Source organism: Mus caroli, unplaced genomic scaffold (genome assembly GCF_978045245.1).
Source record: "Mus caroli unplaced genomic scaffold, Mus_caroli_1 scaffold_9, whole genome shotgun sequence".
Classification (NCBI taxonomy): domain Eukaryota; kingdom Metazoa; phylum Chordata; class Mammalia; order Rodentia; family Muridae; genus Mus; species Mus caroli.
Window position 1 is genome coordinate 22253776 of NW_028227264.1, and position 22938 is coordinate 22276713.

General features: G+C 40.9%; 1 protein-coding gene across 1 annotated transcript in view; it reads right to left on the reverse strand.

Moving 5' to 3' along the window:
- Positions 1 to 866: 866 nt before the first annotated feature.
- Enpp3 (ectonucleotide pyrophosphatase/phosphodiesterase 3) overlaps positions 867 to 22938 on the reverse strand; it is a 69329-nt gene continuing 47257 nt past the window's right edge. Inside the window, exons 18-25 of the mRNA XM_021173940.3 lie at positions 21177 to 21355; positions 19933 to 19987; positions 18051 to 18205; positions 5551 to 5683; positions 4746 to 4823; positions 3797 to 3929; positions 1834 to 1990; positions 867 to 1124 (exon numbers count right to left, since the gene is read on the reverse strand). Of these exons, the coding sequence (XP_021029599.1) occupies positions 954 to 1124; positions 1834 to 1990; positions 3797 to 3929; positions 4746 to 4823; positions 5551 to 5683; positions 18051 to 18205; positions 19933 to 19987; positions 21177 to 21355 (1061 nt within the window). The 3' untranslated portion in view covers positions 867 to 953. The remainder of the gene's footprint in view (positions 1125 to 1833; positions 1991 to 3796; positions 3930 to 4745; positions 4824 to 5550; positions 5684 to 18050; positions 18206 to 19932; positions 19988 to 21176; positions 21356 to 22938) is intronic.

Below are 22938 nucleotides of genomic sequence, written 5' to 3' on the forward strand. Positions count from 1 at the left end.
TTGGCCTTGAACTCAGAAATCCGCCTGACTCCACCTCCCAAGTGCTGGGATTTAAGGCATGCGCCACCACTCCCGGCAAATCCCTTATTTTTAAAACTATGTTTCAAAGGAGATCCATGCCAAGGGTTGCAGGTCTGTAGGCTTTAATCATTATAAACACTGGTCGGTAAGATTACATAGGAGTTTAATATTTACATACATAAATGTACAATTTGTTATTTAATACATAATATATATAATATATTGTATAATATATTATAGTCTTGTAATGAATATATACTACTTAAAAGATAAAAATTTTCATTTTTGAATGAGTTGGAAACCATGCTTCATTGAACTCAGAATTGAAAAATAGATCTGATCATTCAATCTGTAGCAATATACTTGTTTTAAATTGTAGATACAGAAAGTATCCATTTTAGGGAATTCACCTGCAAGATACATGTCCCACAACATAAAAGTGCTCATTTGCCATGTCATTCATTGCTGTATCTTAGTAATCACGCTGGGAACAACTTACACATAGACTCGAGGCTCTCAATAGTCTTCACACATGAAGGCATCCATTGCAAAGGGAAAAGGCTGGTTTACAGAGCAGAGTCTGTAAACACCAGAGCATCCTTGTGAGCACTGTGACTCAGTACACACAAATCAACACCATGCATTTCTGCCAAATACTGACAAATGTCACCAGCTCTAAAGGACTCTGCGCCCTCTTCCAGCCTCCTTGGGCACCAGCACACATGTGTGTATATACAAGGGGAGGAGGGCAGAAGAATAAATAAAATTAAATGAAATGTCTTCTAATGCCTATAGAAATGAATAAGACAGATTGTAAATGAAAATGTATAGTATGACTTTAAAGGTTAAGGAAAAATAGAAAATTTTATTTTAACTTTTTTTTTGACAGGAAATGTCCCCAACTTGTCAAATGGCTTTCTACATCCATTCATTCAAATAATGGTTTCAAACGTGGGCAGATACGTCTTCAGTTGCAAAATCTGAGAGACAGGCTGTGCTTTCTCCTGATAAAAGTCAAGGCCAGTGAGGAGCTCCACGTCTCGGACCCGGGCGGCGTGTGCTTGGAACCTCTCTTCAACCCAAAGGTCCTCGGTCTTGTTTTCCTGAGAATGAAATGCAAAACCATTTTCCACATGGTGTATCTTTCCACTGGCATAGAGATATTTTACTACTGTCTGGTTTGTGATTTTTTGTTTTTATTTCCTTGGCTCTTCATTTGATACAACTAAATTTTGTTTAATCAAGCAAAACTCCTAGAAAAAATACTCTTCACTATAAACTCCTACCCACTGTGCTGTCACCCCAGGCCCCCTACCTCCCGCCGCCATGTTGGGATTGCCTGTGTAGGACACACTATCCATGGTGAACTCAGGTCATCACACTTGCCTGGAAAGTGCTTACCAATGGAGCTATCTCCCCAGCCCCTAGACGCAATATTTCAAAAGAAGTATCATTTAGGTAGTTATCTTTTTGTTCCTAGGTACAGATCTAACATTACTAACTTGCATAAGTCAGGATGAATCTCAATGGTTTTTAAACTGTTACTACATGTCAGTAAATGGTATATAGTGCTAGTTTGTATTTTCAAACTTTAATTACCCTAGTGAGTATCAACCACACACACACATTCATAGATAAATACTTGTTTACATATGCAGATGCATGATTAATATTAATTCTATAGATCATACATCTATAGAACTCTACCCACAAAGAACAGAACTATATGTTTTGGATAGAACGGCTTTTGTGACAGCTCAGATGAGATATGAATAATCATTTTCTGGCCCCAGGTTCTCCAGGAATACTTACAGGACAGCTTTCTATGTTGGTGGGCCGGTGAGGGACGATGAAGGACAGGACATCCAGCCACCCAGGGCAGCTGTCCGGTGTGTGGGTTTGGTTTTTACAACTTGTCAGCACCACAAAGTAGTGTGTTGGGATAGGGACATCAGTGCCAGCTACATATCTGAAAACATAATTGACATAATTTGACCCCATTACAACTGTCTTTTTGTTTTATAGCTCGGCATTAAGGAAATGGCAAGGTGAAGGACTAGGAGGAAAGTGCAGATTGTGTGGAAAGTATAGTTTTATCATCTATGACTTTCATGTCAATGAGCTCTAGTCACAATCTATAGTACGGTCATTCTAACATTACAGTGAACCATTAGGACACAAAGAAAGCCCATGGAATTCTGCCCTGTGTTTCCCAAGTCCCTTGGCTTCATACTTCACTGGGGTGTCTTCTAATGGAGTCAGTGCTAAGAACAAAGGATCCCGTCTCTTATGGCTGTGTACTTCTGCTGCACAGGTAGATCATCTGCTCCCCTAAGACCCTCATTTGACCAACTTTAATATGGAAGTATCCACAGGGTCCATGTAGGAGTAGATCCAGACGACTAACTGATGATGTGCTGGTTGTCTTTCTACTAACAAACACGAATGCACACATTAAGAGTTTTGAGCGCTGAGTGGTGGTGGCGCACGCCTTTAATCCTAGCACTTGGGAAGCAGTGTTCCAGGACAGCCAGAGCTATACAGAGAAACCCTGTCTGGAAAAAACCAAGTTTTGAGAGAAGATAAAGGTATCTGTGGACCCTACGACTGGAAACCTGTGAGCTCCTATGGGCAGCAACATATGACCGATTCAGATTCAGACTGTCTGCATCTCCATTCTGGCTTTGCCAATTGGTGAAAAACCTATCAAACAAGTTACTTAACCTCTCTTAGCCCTGGTTTCCTCTTTTCTGACTCGGAGCTAATGGAACCAGACATCAAGTTGTTTTGTAGATTAACAAAGCCTACGTAAATGCTTAGAAAACTGCCTAGCATGTAAGAAAGAGTTCTCAAAATATTTGTTAAAATTAGCAGATGATGAGACCACGACATAGAATCTACTATACAATCAAACAAAAGCCAGGTGTGGTGGCACCACCATCCAATCCGGCACTGGGGATACAGAAGTAAGAGGAACAGGATTTCAAATATATCCTCAGCACCATAGTAAGTTCAAGGCCAGCCTGTGCTACCTTTGACCTTGCCTCAAAGTCAAAGAACAGTGACAGGAAAGGGCTGGAAAAGCCTGGGGCTGGCTGTACACCTCGTGTGAGGTTTACTTTATCAAAAGGTCTCAGTAGAAACTGGGGCTTTCCGTACTCTAGGCTGGGATCCTGCTGCTGTTTTGGTTTTATCCTTTTGACATTTTGACAATAAAAGAAGCAATGGGACTCCTCTCTGGAAAAGCCTAGTACTGAAAGACACTAAAGTGGAAAAGTACTTCGTAGCAGCCTGCTGTAATGGGTTTAGTATTAAGGTGTACAGTTTGTTTGGCTGGTTTTCTATTGAAGTCTACTTGCATCCTCTATTGAAACTATGTTGTGGATTGTCCACTGTACCTGTGATATGTACTAAGGTAAGCTTAGTCTGCACTTGGGTTTTCTGATAATAGTTGGTTTGATTCTATATTTATTGATGGCTCAGACTCTACATTTCCTCCAGAAAAATCTCATATTGTCTTTGTTCACATTTTATAAATTTTCCAATAAAATTTTTTTGTTAAACTTTACCTGGAAACCATTAGTTTAAGTTCTGGCCATATAAATCTTTTCAGCTAAACATTTAGGTAGTTTAAATTGAAGATTGGCATCAATAGCAACTGAATATGAACGTGCTATGCATATACTATATGATAGTGAGATTGTACAGTATCTAGTTCAAGTTGAGATTTTACTTTATGATAATATATTGCTAAATCAAAAATTAAATGACTTACTGTGTGATTTCATCTGGAGTATCAAAATGGCCATCATAATTATAATCAAAGATGGGTCCACTAATCACATTCAGTCCATTTCTTTCTACAGCATATTTTATAAGAAGAACCTCATGGAAGTAGTCCCACATTTCTAAAAATGAAAAAATGAGATATGTGAAAATATCTGATTTTACTGAACGTGCAAATATTTTCTATTGTTGGTGCATTTAAATAGCACCACATTCCACTCCAGTAATTGCCCATGGTGATTGGATAATTCTACAAGATAGTTATGCAACTAAAATAAGCAGCCATGTTGATGAGAACTTTTTTCATTTTATTAGAGCAAATTATGTCTCCAAATTCCTTCAACAGTGATTATTAACAATCTTCAGACCACAGGTACTATCTTACTAATTATCATTCTGGAAACAGACATTTGCATTTTTTTTCACTTATGGTGAATGTTAATACAATTTTGCTCTATCAATAGCTCTTAACAGGTAAGGATTAAGAAAAAACTTAAAAAAATTATCAAATTCTAGCAACAAGTCAAAATTGTAGTTAGTCACAAAGAAATAACACCCACAGTGTTTGTGCCCCTATTTAAAATAACAGAATAAAATGACTCAGTGCGAATAACAAATTGCAATCCTAAAGTGTAGGTTTAGTTTGCCCAGCCAAGGAGTCGCTTTTTTAATTTAGCATTAATACATATACACCACCAAGCCTGTAACCCCAGCTATTCTGGGGGATTAGAAGAAAGGATAACAAGTTCAAGGCCTGACTGGACTACAAAGTTTGTTCAAGGTCAGCCTGGTCAACTTATCCAGACCCTATTGCAAAATAAAGAATAGCAACAGACTGAGCATACAGGGCCAAGTACATGGGTCAGGGCACAGTGCTTGTTCAGCATAGGTGAGCCACTCCCTTTACTGCCCAGTGTGGGACAGGGGAAGGTACTTACTTTTGAATTCTTTATACATTGGGACCAAATTACTTGTAATTAAGGCATCATATCGACTCTCATTAGTTCCTTTGATTGCTGTAAAACAAATGTGTTTTAGTAAGAATGGGATTTCAGTGACTCGTTCTTCCCTTTCATTGTCTCATTCTACTGTATGTCTCTAAATCATGAGTCTCTTAAAACAAAACAAACCAGCTAGAGTCACATGCCAGTTGTAAACCATTCCCAGAATCTGATGTTGAAATTCTCACGAATACGTGAAAATTACATTCCCAGATGAACGGAGCAGGGTGGGGGGGTGGGGGTGGGGAGACTTGAGTTTTAGAAAAATCACACTGGTTTTTATGTGACCCCAGGAGACATCCTCCCTTTAAAAAAAAAAAAAAGCATGAAATTCATTTATTTGGCTGGTTAATTTACAGTTCAAAGCTGTTGGACACACAACCAAGTAGACAGGCCAGCTTTTGTCCTTTGCACGAAGCAGCTGCCTTCTCTGTGAGGACCTCAGCTCCGGCGGTGTGCCAGAGATAATGTTTTCTTAGATGCTTGTGTCTCTTTCCAAATACCCTTCAGTTGTAAAATTAAACTTAAACCTGCTGAACTCTCTCCACAGCTGGGCCTGATTACAGCTAATCTGTGGTTCCCACAGAAAAATTTATTAGCCTTTAAGGAAGCCGTTGTGCCACCTCTGGGCAGCCTCTTAGGAGACCGAAGCAGGTCGTTTGGGTGGGAAATATATGTTTAACGCACACGCCACATCCGCGGACTGAGGGCTTCCTAGCCGCTCCCGAAGAGTTGCACTAACCAGGATAGAGGAAGCCATGGGTGATATTCTTGTCTGCTAAATAGAAGGAACATTTTTGGCTCTCAGAAGGAGCAACCCTGACATCAGCCCGCAGACAGTCTGGAACTGTGGGAGGAAGAGATGATGTGTCTCCCTGTTGAAAGAGAGAAAAGGGGAAAACTTACACCCACAGTTGCGGCTCGCCCATTGCCTTATTTGGTTTATGACTTCCTCGACTGTTTTTCATTTACTCTCTTCCTATTTTCTTAGTGAATCAGGTCGACACCAGCAGCGGGAGTGAATGTGTTCAGCTATGTTTGCTGGGGCTGTGAGGGCGGGGGTGTTGGAGAGGAGGGGGTTGGGAGGACACATCAAATATACCCTGGGAAAGAACATTTGCAGAGTACAACCTGAACGGAGAGCCAGGGGATAATAGAAACTACTGCTGAAAAACAGTCTTGGGGTGGGGGGGTGGGGGGGGGATTGAACTTTTCTTTAGGGATATGTTATGCATGCAAATAAGAAGTGGGTGGGTGGGAAATATTGGAGCTAGAGGAATGGCTCAGAAGTGACACCACTAGCTGCCCCTGGGTTCAGTTCCCAGCACCCAAATGGCAGCTCACAACTCTGTAACTCCACGTTCAGGGATTTGACACTCTTGTCTGGGCCTGTGGGTACCAAACAGACACATGCTGCATATATATAATATATATAATATATATATTATATATATAATATATTATATATATAATATAATATATTATATGCAGGCAAAAACCTCATATACTTAAAAATAAATCTTGTTTTAAATTGGGAAACAAAATATAAACAAATTATATGTAGATAAGAATTTGCTACATTGGGGCTGGAGAGATGGCTGGAGAGAAAGCAGTTAAGAGCACTGACTGCTCTTCCAGAGGACCTGAGTTCAATTCCCAGCAATCATATGGTGACCCACAACCACCTGTATGGGATCTGATGCCCTCTTCTCATGTGTCTGAAAACAGTGACAGTGTACTCACATATATAAAAAAATAAATCTTAAAAAAAAGAGAATTAGCTACATTATTTTTAAACTGGGTAAAAAATTCTAATCAGCTTACAATTAGTTCAAAGAGCTATAGTTACCTAAATGTAATATAACATAATGTATTTTATATAACATATATAAGAAATACAACATATAGCATAGTATATATATATATATATATATATATATATATATGTGTGTGTGTGTGTGTGTGTATATGTGTGTGTATACATGTGTATGTGTATGTGTGTATGTGTGTGTGTACATATATGTGTGTATATATATATATATATATATATATATATATATATATATTTGAGACAGGGTCTCATGTTACCAGGTTGGCATTGAGCTTGCTATACAGCCAAGGAAGACTTTAAACCCTTCATCCCCAGACCTACACCTTCCAAGGAATTACAGATATGTTCCACCAAGTCTCGTTTATATGGTAGTAGACCGAGAACCCAGAGCTTTGCACCCACTGGACAAGCACTCTGCCAACCGAGTTACATCCTCAGCCCACAAACATCCTTATTTTTGAAGTTGTAATTTCTTTTTAAATTACATTTAAAGACTAATACTGAATGCCATCCACAGAATTATCCTGCAAACATGATTGGTGGTAGCTGACCCCGGCTTCCACATGAATATAGTGTAGTGTGCGGTCACCACATCGGATGAACAGATACAAACAAGTAAGACATATGCTCTTTCCTTGCATTATTTCATAGGCTTTGATGGACTTATTCTGCAAATCTTGCAATAATTTATTTAACAAGAAAAAAATATGCTAAAGTTGTTGTTTCTTATTCACTGCACTGTGTCTCCAGCGGATGTTAGCTACATTGTCTGGACGGCATGTTCGAGGTCAGCTCACAACAGAGAAGGCAGTGCCCACTGCACTGTTCTCAGGCGGAAGAGCAATGCCAACCATCAAGAACACTGAGAGTTGGAGATGGGGCAGCCCAGGGAAGGCAGACAGGGACTGACACGCCTGCAACACTGCAATTCTCCAGTCAAACGCATTTCCCAGGAGCTCAGTCCATTTCTCGTCATGATTAAATATATGCTTTTATCATTGCTTTCTTCTAAGGCTCGTGAAGAAGCATTAGCGATGAAAACTCATAAGAAAATACAATACATATTCAGAGGTTAAAAAACAGGATGGTGCTTCCTTTAGAAGGCAAACAACTGAAAGCTAGACCTACCTACCATACATGACTCTGCTCCAGGTCTGAGCACACCTGCTCTCTAGGTGTTTACCTAGAGCACTCCTGGCCTACACATCACTGACATAGGTAAACACCATGTTGACTGCAGTATGATTCACTACAGAGGCACAGATAAAGGAACATGATCCATGCGCACAATGGAGCTTATTTAGCCACAAAGAAGAATAAAATTATGTTGTTGCAAGAAATGTAGATGCAACAAGAAAACATCGTCATACACTTTCTGCTAACTGAAAAAAAATCAAATTTGTTTTTCATATATCAAACTTGAACTAACCAAGAGACACGCACTAAGACTGGAAACAACAGGCCTGCTTTCTGAAGGTGGGATGAGGCAAGAGATAGCCCAGCTGTGGAAGGATGCAGAGTTCAGTCATGTCCTCCAACCCTGTCCTCTGGGAAGAGAGGTCCTCCTGCCCTATACCATCTCAGCCCCGTCCCACCTCAAGCACACCTGCAACCCGCACCATCTTTCCAGATCCCCTGGGGTTTCTGAACCCAAAGAGAAGCAGACTAAAACAATAAAATGCAGTCAGAGACTCTAAGAAAATAGATGCTTCCCACCTCTCAAACTTCTTTAAGGAAAGGGGAAATGAGCAGAAATAACAAAGAGATGCCTCCTTCCCATTCTGGGATGGGAATTGACCAACCGGTGAAGACAGCTACATTAAAGTGACAGATACCCCTTAACTGTGGGGTCACACAAAAGCTATAGCTGTGTCTTATGGTGCAGTCAACAAATGCACACCTCTTGAGTATTCATCTGACTGCATAATTTTTTTCCTATGGAAAAATGACTTTAATAGTTCACACACACAAAAAATGTCTGGAACATGTATTGCCCCTGGTTATTTAAAGACTTTCAGACATGATTAGGTCATAATTTACAGGAACCAAGAGGGTTTTTTTTAACAATACCCACTCCAGGGTAGGAAGTTGGTTCATAGGTGGGTACTGGAAGCAGGTTGGAGGCCCTAAGCTCTGATCCCCAGAAGCTACACAGAGCCCAGTGCTACAGTGCAATGCACGGTGCCATCCCAGGCCTCCTGCAGCTGGGGTGGAGCCTGCAGAGGCTCTGAGAGCTTGAGATGCCCCGCTAGTTTGGCTTACTAGGCCATGGACAACAGTGACACTGTCTAAATAAGGCAGAAGGTGATGATCAAAACTCAAGGACATCCTTTGACCTCCACATGTACATCCACACTTATATATATATGAACGTGCATACACACACACACACACACACATACACACATACATAACACACATACACTCACACAGATTTTAAAAGTTCTTAATGATGTAGAAGATGTGTGTGTGTGTGTGTATATATATATATATATATATATATATGTCTGTATATGTATACACATATATATGCTATGTTTTTATATATTACATATATATACATCACATATATACATACATAGTGCTTATATCAAATTATAGGTATTGATCAATATTAGCTAATTCTTTGACTTTATGCTAAATTAAATCATGAAGCATCTCCTTTAAATAGCCACTGCAATTTTTGCTTTATTTTTGATTTTCCATCTAATTAGGCAAGTAACCCAGCTCTTCCTACTACTGAGCAGGACCAGGAGCAGCGCCCAAATCAAACCTGACCAGATTTAATGCTCATTGCAGGAGGACCATGCCTTCAGGTCACAATTCCTCCCCAGAAGGCTCCTGAGAGAACAACAGAAATTACAAACACCCACCAAAACCTCAGAGAAACAAGAGCTCTGTAAGACTTAAAGACCAACCAATTGCATCAGTGCTCCAAAGAGCTTATTTAAAGCCTGATTTCCCAGACAGAGAGAGCTGAACTACAGTGTTTTATGTGAATCTCCAAACAAACTTCTATGTAATTTTCTCAAACCACAACACACGCACGGAGTAATCTCTGAATTAGAAAGCAGAAAATTGCTAGAATCCTATCCTGTCATGCGGACAGGGAAATGCACAAGCACCTCTGGGCCTGGAGATGGGATGGGGGTCTTCTGCTAACAAGGAAGTTAGCTTTAGAAGAATAAAGAACTGTACTAACAGCCTAGCCTGCAACCAGTGACCGTCTCTCTGCCCTTGGCATCGTCCCTGCTCATGTGAATTCAGGAATGCCAGGCTGCAAGGGGAAGCATGAAAAATATAAACATCCCTGTTAACTCCATGCAAGCTCTGCTGACCCAGACTTTTCATAGTCAGGAACTGAATGAAGAGCCTGACCTGGAACATACAGACCCCCTCAAAGCAAACACGAAAGTAGAGATTATTTTAAGGACTCTTGAAGAAAAACACATACACCTGAATAGTGTGCCTATTAAGAGAGCGTTCTGGAGAAATCCGGCCTACGTAGGGCCACAAGCCTCTTCCAGTCAGAAAAGCACTGGGGTAGCTAGGGCGCAGGGTCGGCTGACACTCGCCAGCTACACACAACACCCGCCACAGGATCTTAAGACTTCTGGTGAGTGGAACACAGCTTCTGCTCCAATCCAATTGCGCGCGGGACCTGAGACTGCATTAGTTAGGGAAGCAGAAACCAGCCTGAGTAGGGCCACAGGCCTCATCCGGCTGGACCAGTACCGGGGTAGCTAGAGAGCAGGGTTGCCTGACACCCGCCAGCTACCCACGACCCCCGCCGCAGGATTTTGAGACTGCTGGTGAGTCGAACACAGCTTCTGCTCCAGTCCAATCACGCGGGACCTGAGACTGCTTTGGTTGGGGAGGCAGAAATCCGGCCTACGTAGGGCCACAAGCCTCTTCCGGTCAGAAAAGCTCCGGGGTAGCTAGGGCGCAGGGTCGGATGACACTCGACAGCTACCCACAACACCCGCCACAGGATCTTAAGACTTCTGGTGAGTGGAACACAGCTTCTGCTCCAATCTTTAAACAGTGACAACGACAACAACTAACCCCAGAGATTACCAGATGGCGAAAGGTAAACGTAATAATCTTACTAACAGAAACCAAGACCACTCACCATCATCTGAGCCCAGCACTCCCACTTCGCCCAGTCCAGGGCACCCCAACACACCGGAAAAGCTAGACACGGATCTAAAAGCATATCTCCTGATGATGGTAGAGGACTTCAAGAAGGACTTTAATAACACACTTAAAGAAATACAGGAGAACACTGCTAAACAGGTAGAAGACATTAAAGAGGAAGCACAAAAATCCCTTAAAGAATTGCAGGAGAACACTGCTAAAGAGTTACAAATCCTTAAAGAAAAACAGGATAACATAATCAAACAGGTAGAAGTCCTTAATGAAAAACAGGAAAACACATCCAAACAGATGATGGAAATGAACAAAACCATACTAGACCTAAAAAGGGAAGTAGACACAATAAAGAAAACCCAAAATGAGGCAACACTGGAGATAGAAACCCTAGGAAAGAAATCTGGAACCATAGATACGAGCATCAGCAACAGAATACAAGAGATGGAAGAGAGAATCTCAGGTGCAGAAGATTCCATAGAGAACATCGGCACAACAATCAAGGAAAATGTAAAATGCAAAAAGATCCTAACTCAAAACATCCAAGAAATACAGGACACAATGAGAAGACCAAACCTACGGATAATAGGAGTGGATGAGAATGAAGATTTTCAACTCAAAGGACCAGCAAACATCTTCAGCAAAATTATAGAAGAAAACTTCCCAAATCTAAAGAAAGAGATGCCCATGAACATACAAGAAGCCTACAGAACTCCAAATAGACTGGACCAGAAAAGAAATACCTCCCGACACATAATAATCAGAACAACAAATGCTCTAAATAAAGATAGAATACTAAAAGCAGTAAGAGAAAAAGGCCAAGTAACATATAAAGGCAAGCCTATCAGAATTACACCAGATTTTTCACCAGAGACTATGAGAGCCAGAAGATCCTGGACGGATGTTATACAGACACTAAAAGAACACAAATTCCAGCCCAGGCTACTATACCCAGCCAAACTCTCAATTAACATAGATGGAGAAACCAAAGTATTCCACGACAAAACCAAATTCACACATTATCTCTCCACGAATCCAGCCCTTCAAAGGATAATAACAGAAAAAAACCAATACAAGGACAGGAACCACGCCCTAGAAACAACAAGAAGGTAATCCCTCAACAAACCTAAAAGAAGACAGCCACAAGAACAGAATGCCAACTTTAACAACAAAAATAACAGGAAACAACAATTACTTTTCCTTAATATCTCTTAATATCAATGGACTCAACTCCCCGATAAAAAGACATAGACTAACAAACTGGCTACACAAACAAGACCCAACATTTTGCTGCTTACAGGAAACTCATCTCAGAGAAAAAGATAGACACTACCTCAGAATGAAAGGCTGGAAAACAATTTTCCAAGCAAATGGTATGAAGAAGCAAGCTGGAGTAGCCATTCTAATATCTGATAAGATTGACTTCCAACCCAAAGTCATTAAAAAAGACAGGGAGGGACACTTCATACTCATCAAAGGTAAAATCCTCCAAGAGGAACTATCAATCCTGAATATCTATGCTCCAAATACAAAGGCAGCCACATTCATTAAAGAAACTTTAGTAAAGCTCAAAGCACACATTGCACCTCATACAATAATAGTGGGAGACTTCAACACACCACTTTCACCAATGGACAGATCATGGAAACAGAAACTAAACAGGAACACAGAGAAACTAACAGAAATTATGAATCAAATGGATCTGGCAGATATCTACAGAACATTCTATCCTAAAACAAAAGGATATACCTTCTTCTCAGCACCTCATGGCACCTTCTCCAAAATTGACCACATAATTGGTCACAAAACAGGCCTCAACAGATACAAAAATATTGAAATTGTCCCATGAATCCTATCAGATCACCATGGACTAAGGCTGATCTTCAATAACAAAATAAATAATAGAAAGCCAACCTTCACGTGGAAACTGAACAACACTCTTCTCAATGATACCTTGGTCAAGGAAGGAATAAAGAAAGAAATTAAGGACTTTTTAGAGTTCAATGAAAATGAAGCCACAACATACCCAAACTTATGGGACACAATGAAAGCATTTCTAAGAGGAAAACTCATAGCTCTGAGTGCCTCCAAAAGGAAACTAGAGAGAGCACACATTAGCAGCTTGACAACATACCTAAAAGCACTAGAACAAAAGGAAGCAAATTCACCCAAGAGGAGTAGACGGCAGGAAATAATCAAACTCAGGGGCGAAATCAACCAAGTGGAAACAAGAAGAACTATTCAAAGAATCAACCAATCAAGGAGCTGGTTCTTTGAGAAAATCAACAAGATAGATAAACCCTTAGCCAGACTCACTAGAGGGCACAGGGAAAGCATCCTAATTAACAAAATCAGAAATGAAAAAGGAGACATAACAACAGATCCTGAAGACATCCAAAACACCATCAGATCCTTCTACCAAAGGCTATACTCAACAAAACTGGAGAACCTGGATGAAATGGAGAAGTTCCTAGACAGATACCAGGTACCAAAGTTGAATCAAGATCAGGTTAATGATCTAAACAGCCCTATATCCCCCAAAGAAATAGAAGCAGTCATTAATAGTCTCCCAACTAAAAAAAGCCCAGGACCAGATGGGTTTAGTGCAGAGTTCTATCAGACCTTCAAAGAAGATCTAATCCCAGTTCTTCACAAACTATTCCACAAAATAGAAACAGAAGGTACTCTACCCAACTCATTCTATGAAGCCACAATTACTCTGATACCTAAACCACAAAAAGACCCAACAAAGATAGAAAACTTCAGACCAATATCCCTTATGAATATTGATGCAAAAATCCTCAATAAAGTTCTTGCTAACCGAATCCAAGAACACATCAAAACAATCATCCATCCTGACCAAGTAGGTTTCATCCCAGGGATGCAGGGATGGTTCAATATACGGAAATCCATCAACGTAATCCAGTATATAAACAAACTCAAAGACAAAAACCACATGGTCATCTCGTTAGATGCGGAAAAAGCATTTGACAAGATCCAACACCCATTCATGATAAAAGTCTTGGAAAGATCAGGAATTCAAGGCCCATACCTAAACATGATAAAAGCAATCTACAGCAAACCAGTAGCCAACATCAAAGTAAATGGTGAGAAGCTTGAAGCAATCCCTCTAAAATCAGGGACTAGACAAGGCTGTCCACTTTCTCCATACCTATTCAACATTGTACTTGAAGTCCTAGCCAGAGCAATTCGACAACAAAAGGAGATCAAAGGGATACAAATTGGAAAAGATGAAGTCAAAATATCACTCTTTGCAGATGATATGATAGTATATATAAGTGACCCTAAAAATTCCACCAGAGAACTCCTAAGCCTGATAAACAGCTTCGGTGAAGTAGCTGGATATAAAATTAACTCAAACAAATCAATGGCCTTTCTCTACACAAAGAATAAACAGGCTGAGAAAGAAATTAGGGAAACAACACCCTTCTCAATAGTCACAAATAATATAAAATATCTTGGCGTGACTCTAACTAAGGAAGTGAAAGATCTGTATAATAAAAACTTCAAGTCTCTGAAGAAAGAAATTATAGAAGATCTCAGAAGATGGAAAGATCTCCCATGCTCATGGATTGGCAGGATCAACATTGTAAAAATGGCTATCTTGCCAAAAGCAATCTACAGATTCAATGCAATCCCCATCAAAATTCCAAATCAATTCTTCAACGAATTAGAAAGTGCAATCTGCAAATTCATCTGGAATAACAAAAAACCTAGGATAGCAAAAACTCTTCTCAAGGATAAAAGAACCTCTGGTGGAATCACCATGCCGGACCTAAAGCTTTACTACAGAGCAATTGTGATAAAAACTGCATGGTACTGGTATAGTGACAGACAAATAGACCAATGGAATAGAATTGAAGACCCAGAAATGAACCCACACACCTACGGTCACTTGATCTTCGACAAGGGAGCTAAAAACATCCAGTGGAAGAAAGACAGCATTTTCAACAAATGGTGCTGGCACAACTGGTTGTTAACATGTAGAAGAATGCGAATCGATCCATTCCTATCTCCTTGTACTAAGGTCAAGTCTAAGTGGATCAAGGAACTACACATAAAACCAGAGACACTGAAACTTATAGAGGAGAAAGTGGGGAAAAGCCTTGAAGATATGGGCACAGGGGAAAAATTCCTGAATAGAACAGTAATGGCTTGTGCTGTAAGATCGAGAATTGACAAGTGGGACCTCATGAAACTGCAAAGCTTCTGCAAGGCAAAAGACACCATCAATAAGACAAAAAAACCACCAACAGATTGGGAAAGAATCTTCACCTATCCTAAATCAGATAAGGGACTAATATCCAATATATATAAAGAACTCAAGAAGGTGGACTCCAGAAAGTCAAATAACCCCATTAAAAAATGGGGCTCAGAACTGAACAAAGAATTCTCACCTGAGGAATACCGAATGGCAGAGAAGCACCTGAAAAAATGTTCAACATCCTTAATCATCAGGGAAATGCAAATCAAAACAACCCTGAGATTCCACCTCACACCAGTCAGAATGGCTAAGATCAAAAATTCAGGTGACAGCAGATGCTGGCGAGGATGTGGAGAAAGAGGAACACTCCTCCATTGTTGGTGGGATTGCAAGCTTGTACAACCACTCTGGAAATCAGTCTGGCGGTTCCTCAGAAAATTGGACATAGTACTACCGGAGGATCCAGCAATACCTCTCCTAGGCATATATCCAGAAGATGTCCCAACCGGTAAAAAAGACACATGCTCCACTATGTTCATAGCAGCCCTATTTATAATAGCCAGAAGCTGGAAAGAACCCAGATGTCCCTCAACAGAGGAATGGATACAGAAATTATGGTACATTTACACAATGGAGTACTACTCAGCTATTAAAAAGAATGAATTTATGAAATTCCTAGCCAAATGGATGGACCTTTAGGGCATCATCTTGAGTGAAGTAACACTTTTACAAAAGAACTCACACAATATGTATTTACTGATAAGTGGATATTAGCCCAAAACTTAGGATACCCAAGATTAAGATACAATTTGCTAAACGCATGAAACTCAAGAAGAATGAAGACCAAAGTGTGGACACTGTGCCCCTTCTTAGAATTGGGAACAAAACACCCAGGGAAGGAGTTACAGAGACAAAGTTCGTAGCTGTGATGAAAGGATGGACCATTTAGAGACTGCCGTATCCAGGGATCCGTCCCATAAGCAGCTTCTAAACGCTGACACCATTGCATACACTAGCAAGATTTTGCTGAAAGGACCCAAATATAGCTGTCTCTTGTGAGACGATGCCGGGGCCTAGCAAACACAGGAGTGGATGTTCACAGTCAGCTATTGGATGTATCACAGGGCTCCCAATGGAGAAGCTAGAGAAAGTACCCAAGGAGCTAAAGGGATCTGCAACCCTATTGTTGGAACAACATGATGTACTAACCAGAACCCCGGAGCTCTTGTCTCTAGCTGCATATGTATCGAAAGATGGCCTAGTCGGCCATCAATGGAAAGAGAGGCCCATTGGACTTGCAAACTTTATATGCCCCAATATAGGGGAATGCCAGGGCCAAAAGAATGGGAATGGGTGGGTAGGGAAGTGGGGGGCGCTATGGGGGACTTTTGGGATAGCATTGGAAATGTAATTGAGGAAAATATGTAATAAAAATATTTAAAAAAAAAAGACGGGAGTAGATACTCCTAGCCAGATATCTGGTTATGCCAAAAAAAAAAAAAAAAAAAAAAAAAAAAAAAAAGAGAGAGAGCGTTCTGTCAGCAATGGTTGCGATTAAATCAGGGTTGGCTGTGAAGAAAGCTTTAATTAGGACTAGAAAAATGTGCTTATTTTTCTGCAAATTGCCTCAATTGGACGAAGAAGAGTAGATAAACTAGTCCAGCCAGTTACTTTCAGTCTTTAAAGGAGACAGTGCCTTCAGCTCAGACAGTCAGAGCTAGGGTTTGTCATGATTTTTCCACTCTAATGCTTCCTGGTTATTTATTCATCCTTCTGGATGGTGATATGGCTTTGTCCTTAAAATGTTGAGACGAATTCACCCGATCCATATCATTTAGTTGGCAGTATTCAGACCGTACTGTTATTGTCTTGCAGTCTCGAATAAAACTCTGCCTTCCCCAAAGGGGTTCAAGGATGGATAGGGGTAGACTTTGCGTCCATCTACAGTTCCTTAATTGCTAGTGAGACTGAATTACTCAAGTCGTTTTTCCTGTTCGTCTGCTAAGACGTTTGTCATTCTATTGTTTATGTATAGAGGTTGATTATCTTAGATCCTAATCTCCATTTGTGATATCTATAATTTGTTTCAATGTGCAATGCAAACGTACTAATAATCTATGATGGGTCTTTTCAACACACATTAGCAGTAATGTAGTCTAATTAAGTTCTTTTGTAATTTTGTTAGTATTGTTCCAAAAAGCCCCAAGGTCATAAAAATATAAGTGAGAAATATGGATTTGCCATTCGTATTTAGGATATGTCAAGCAGCAGGTTAGCTTTGTGTACATTGTGAGTCAGGGATCTAGTCTCTTCTTCATGATGGGGACTAACCATTCTGGCACCAATTGGGCAGTTGGGAGTTTGCCAGATAGTGCACAGGGAAGGAGATTTACACAACAGATCCTCAACTCTGGGCCAGGGAGACCTGTGACACAACGCATAGGTGCACACCGCATTCTAGAGCGCCAGATCCTTCAAAGAAGGGTTAGATCATAATCATACTGTGCCTTTCACAGCTCGCAGCAGACACCAACATGCTCATTAAATACTCAGAGGCAAGAGCCTCGTAAGTCACCATCACCTTCAAGGTCTACCTGCCTTACAGCCAGGAAGATGGATGGATAGTATCATTCCCCTTTTGCCTCCTGCTTGACTTACATCCCAAATATGAGCGGCAAATCCATATTTTGCACTTAGATTTTTGTGACCTTCTGGCTTTTTTTGGAACAACACTAACAAAATTGCAAAAGAACTTAATCGGACTGTATTAATGCTAATGCGTACTCGTTTGAACCATCTGCTTCTCCCTCCTCGGCACTTCGCCGACTGGCCTCAATTGTTATTTCCAACTCCTCCAGGCACAACACATGGCCTTCCTTCTCTCTTCCCACCTTCTAGCATATCTGTAGCATTTCCTCCAAAGTGGCAGAAGTCCACCCTCGCTTTGGGAAGCCTTCAGCAAAACAGAATTCAACCCTTGCGGTGCCCAGCATCAGAATGTTTCTGGTGCTCACTGCTTGCTAGGCTGAAAGCTCACCGGCTTGAGAACAGTGTATGAACTCCACATGGGCATCTTCATAGCTTTGCCGTACCCACTGATATAGTCCCTGTGGTAAAGGAGACAGTGGTCTCTGTTCTTCTGCATCACCCTGGGCCTCCCAAATGGTAAATTTGCTTTCTCCGTCGCTGCCACTAAAATTGAAATCACATAAAACAATTGTGAAATTAGTAAAATTGGTAACCTCCACTGTCTGAGTATGTATCAGGCATTTGGAGGAACGTTTTACAACAACCCTGGGAGATAGGTTATTACCTCATTATGCCCACCACAAAAGTAAAGTTCAGATAAGCAACCAGGCCAACCCAGGTGCTAAGCAAAGATCTGTAGTCTGCCTCCTCCATAGCTTTACTGTTAAGAGCTCTCAAAATATAGTTTAAAAGAAAAAAAGACTCAAAAACAAAAGTGCATTATTTTATAGGCTAAATAACTAAAGAAATATTAGAGTTTTATTAAAAGTATGTCTGCTTTGGTCTGAAAGTTTATGCCTTTTCTAAGTCACACTGAAACTCTGTCCCCCAGGGTGATGGTGTTTGGAGGGATGGCCTTTACGAGATAATTTAGGTCATGACGTGAAACCCTAATAAACGGGATCTGAGCCTTAGAGGTGAGACCCCAGAGAGATTTTTATTGATGTCTGCTCTGCGAGGTAAGAATGAGACAGCATGGAATCTGCTGGCGCCTTGACGTTGGACTCAGTTTCCAGAACTCTGTGAAGTCAACTTCTGTTGCAAAGTCACCCTCTATCTGTCTGGGCAGGGGCTGATGGCTTCTACCCTCTGTCTACATAACTATGTATCTATGTATCTACCTACCAGCCCACCTACCTATATCATCTATTTCTATTTATGTGCAAGTTGTTAATATAACTCAACCAAAACAGCTTGACAATATCATTCATATACATGTATATACATATATATATGTATATATAATAAAGTATTACATACTTATATATGTATATATAAATAAATTTGAACTGAGCATATGCAAGCTTTTTTTCTTATCATTCATCCCCAAACAGTGTCCTATAATCATTATTCTTACAACATTTATGTTATATTGGATATTATAAGTAATTTTAAAATAATTTAAAGTTTATGGGAGACATAGATGCCACATGCACATACAACACCTATTTATATAAGGGACTCTAGCATCCTCAGATGTGGGGTATCTACAAGAGGTCCAAGAATAATCCTCTATAGATATTAAGAATGCCTGGGCCGGGCGGTGGTGGCGCACACCTTTAATCCCAGCACTTGGGAGGCAGAGGCAGGCGGATTTCTGAGTTCAAGGCCAGCCTGGTCTACAAAGTGAGTTAGTTCCAGGACAGCCAGGGCTATACAGAGAAACCCTGTCTGGAAAAAACCAAAAAAAAAAAAAAAAAAATTCCTGGATCCCTATCTACAAAAGACTCAACTGAAGCATTATGAATTCAATACAAAATGGTCCTAATAATGCAGGGAAACACTTGTAAATTCTCTCCATGGACTTTACAACTGCGTGAGGTGGGTCCAAGTACTTCGGATGGAGAGATGGAGGCACAGTGAAAGGAAATGATTGGGCCCAGATTTGGCACAGGACAGCCACAGAGGTCAGGTACAAGCCCAGCATTTTAATCTGTTCATATCTTTGACAGGGACTAGCAGACGCAGATGCACCCCAGCACTGTAACCCTAAGCCTAGCCCTAACCCTAAGCCTACTCTGCTCTTAGAACTCTGGGTTTGCTTGCTTGTTCCTCCTTTATATTGCCCATAAAATCTACATTCAAGAGTCTTCATGAGTTCAGTCTGGGAAATCTCCAAAGGGCGGTGTTGCGTATTATTAGCTCTCACCATCACATTACTACCGACTCACCCTCTCCTTTGCTGAGATTTAGCCTTCTGTTTGCTTGCTCTTCTAGACCAGATGTCTAGAAAAGAGAGAGAAGAGAACTGATAAGTCAGTGTAAAAAAACAAAACAAAACAGAGGGATTTCTGCCCCATTGTGTGTGTGTGTGTGTGTGTGTGTGTGGTGTGTTTGCAGAGATATTGTTAATGGGAACAAGCATCCTGACCATCGCTGGAATTAAATTGGGATGAGTGCATCCCAATGCTTCTCAGACTTTTCTGTGATTATAGTTTCCTTAAGGACTTGTTAAAATTCACGTTCTGACTGAGCAAGTCTGGGGTATGGCCTGAAATTAATTATGCATGTCTTTCTGACTGAGAAGAGATATATAAGCAGGTTCTAAGACCACATTTTGAACAGCAAGAGGCACGCTTTACAGAGAGGGATGCTGGGATTGTATTCAGATAGACTAGGCTTGAAAGACCTTGACTAGTATATCTGACTTCTCTTGGGCCCCTTCTATCTCCACAATGTGGAACAAGTCACCCATGTTATGTTATTCACGATTTTTTATGGCAGCTCTACTGAGGCTATCTGGAACAGTATGTAGGAACTCTCCATCTGAAGTTAAATGCAAAGAGAAGAACGCCACAACCCTAGGAGGAGATTCTCCTGTGGACGTGAGAAGCTTCACTGGACTTTCTGTCCTCTAAAGTCTTCACCCACGCTGTAAGGAACAATTCCTACATGTACCCCTAATAGTGTAAGTTACTCTTCTGAGTCTTTGCCTTTGTGTCTCTTCCTAGCAGTGAAACGTAACCTTATCAAGAGTCTCCTAGGATCTGAAGCCCTCCTTCTGGACTCAGCCCAGGGCTTAATCTGTTAAAAGGACTGGCCCAGCACACACTGCCATTTTTTTGCAGTGTTCACTTGCCTCCTGCTGGATTCTATACCACTGCTCAACAAATGCCATGCAGCACATACCACTGCGTGTGCCTAAAACCAGATTATAATCCCTGCCCCCTTTATTCTAAGTAGCTGAGGATGATCGTCTGATTTTACTGTAAGAAAGGGGTTTAAAAGGGAACTTGAAGAGCACCAAGATTGATAATTTGAATGGTTAAAGAAAGTTCAACACACACACTTACTTGAATAGTGTACACACCATAATGTCTCACTTCCTGATAAAGTTCAGAGAAACCATATACAATTACTCAGTAAGTAAGATGGCGCCTTTACATTCTTGTAAAGACATGAAATTGTCACTCACATTCTGTAGTGCAGGGCATGAGCAGTCTAGTGGGTCTGTAGGCAGTGGAGTAGTAAAACCACAGGCAGCAGGCGTTGACAATTCTCCTGCATGTGATGGCTTGTAAAACGGTGTCTTGAGAAGATGATTCAGGCTGCCGTGAGTACCGTTGTTTGGTGCTGGTTCAATGTGCAGAAGATCTGTTAAAAAAAAAAAAAAAGTTCCATATAGCTTGGAAATGGAAAGCAACAATGAATGACTTTGTGGGATATGAATAACAAAACCACCCAAAGTGTAATGCCTGCTATCAATTCTGCCACCTGTAGATTTGTTTCCAGATGTGACGTAGCTGAGTTTCATTTCCCAAAGTCCCCAGCCTCTTGTCTGTCTACACTGGGATCATCTCCATGATGAATCTGCATGAACTTCTACATCTATTTTTAAGCTACATTGCTTAAATGATCACCTTGCCACCTAAGCGTGCCATGAGTGTTAAGATGCTATCCTCTTCCTTGTTTGTTGGTATTGTTGAGACAGGCTCTAACTATGTAGCCATGGCTGGCTTGGAATTGGTTGTATAGATCAGGGTGGCCTGGAACTCTAGAGATCCATCTGCCTCTCCCTCCCTAGTGCTAGGATTAAAAGGCATAAACCACAATACTTGTAATTACAAAACCGTGTTCTTTGGGCTTGAGAGATGACTCGATGGTTAGAAGCATTGTTGCTCTTGCAGAAGATCCTAATTTAATTTTCAGCATCCATGTCACTGCTCCTAGATGCCTGTGACTCCAGTTAATTACACACACACACACACACACACACACACGGCATAATAAAAACATTAAAGCAGTAAATTTCATTCTTTATTTACAGAACATTTTCTATTTTTCCTATAAAAACAAATTATATTAAATATTTTATAGGCATTATCTTTTTAGAAGCTCTGAATAATTGCAGGGTCATATGAAACTATGCCTAACTGACACTTTTTTGCTGGAGAGGGACTCTTTCTCGGGTCTAGTTAACTAGCTTTGGTGAGACAAATAAGGGCAAACCATCTTTTCCTGAGGCACTGGGCGGGTGCCTACTGTCAAATCTGTTAAAAATCACTATTAGTATGGATAATAACCCCTTCACTTTTGTTTAAATGAACAAAGAATCAGGGAGGAAGGGGCCACACAGCTCCCGGTTAGCAGTGTTGGACCATCTGTTGCCATCCTTTCTGCCTTGAACATAAGAACTCAATCTGACAGCACTTATCTCAAACACTCTGCAGATGCCCTTCCTGCCAAAGACTGGAGCAAATTTCCTGGGCTCCTGAAGGCAGAGCGGAAGCCACGGCTGTTTGAAGATACTTCCTAATGGACTTTGTGTAGTCCCAACCCACAGTCATCCACACCTGGGTCAGAGAGGCGCCACTTCCCTTGCTATCTACCAGGGAGAACTCCATGACTAACTAGGTCAACAATTGGTAAGGTGCACAAGTCTCAAAAATTGTGATTGGTTCTAAGAGGTAAGAGGGTATGTCTGTGCTTGGTCCAAACAACCCGCAGGCCAATCAGAGAATGGGCTGGGAGATATCTTCCTGCACTACCTCCCCTGATGTTACAGATTCAGGCCCAATGGAAAGCCTTGGCTTGCATGAATAGTCTTGTAGATCTATTGTCAGAACTGCAGGTTGAGCTCGTAGCACAAAGTGGCTGCAGAGACAATGGCGGAGACAGTGAAAAATTCCAGAAGTGACAGGATGGAAGTGAGTAGTCTACACACACACACACAAGGC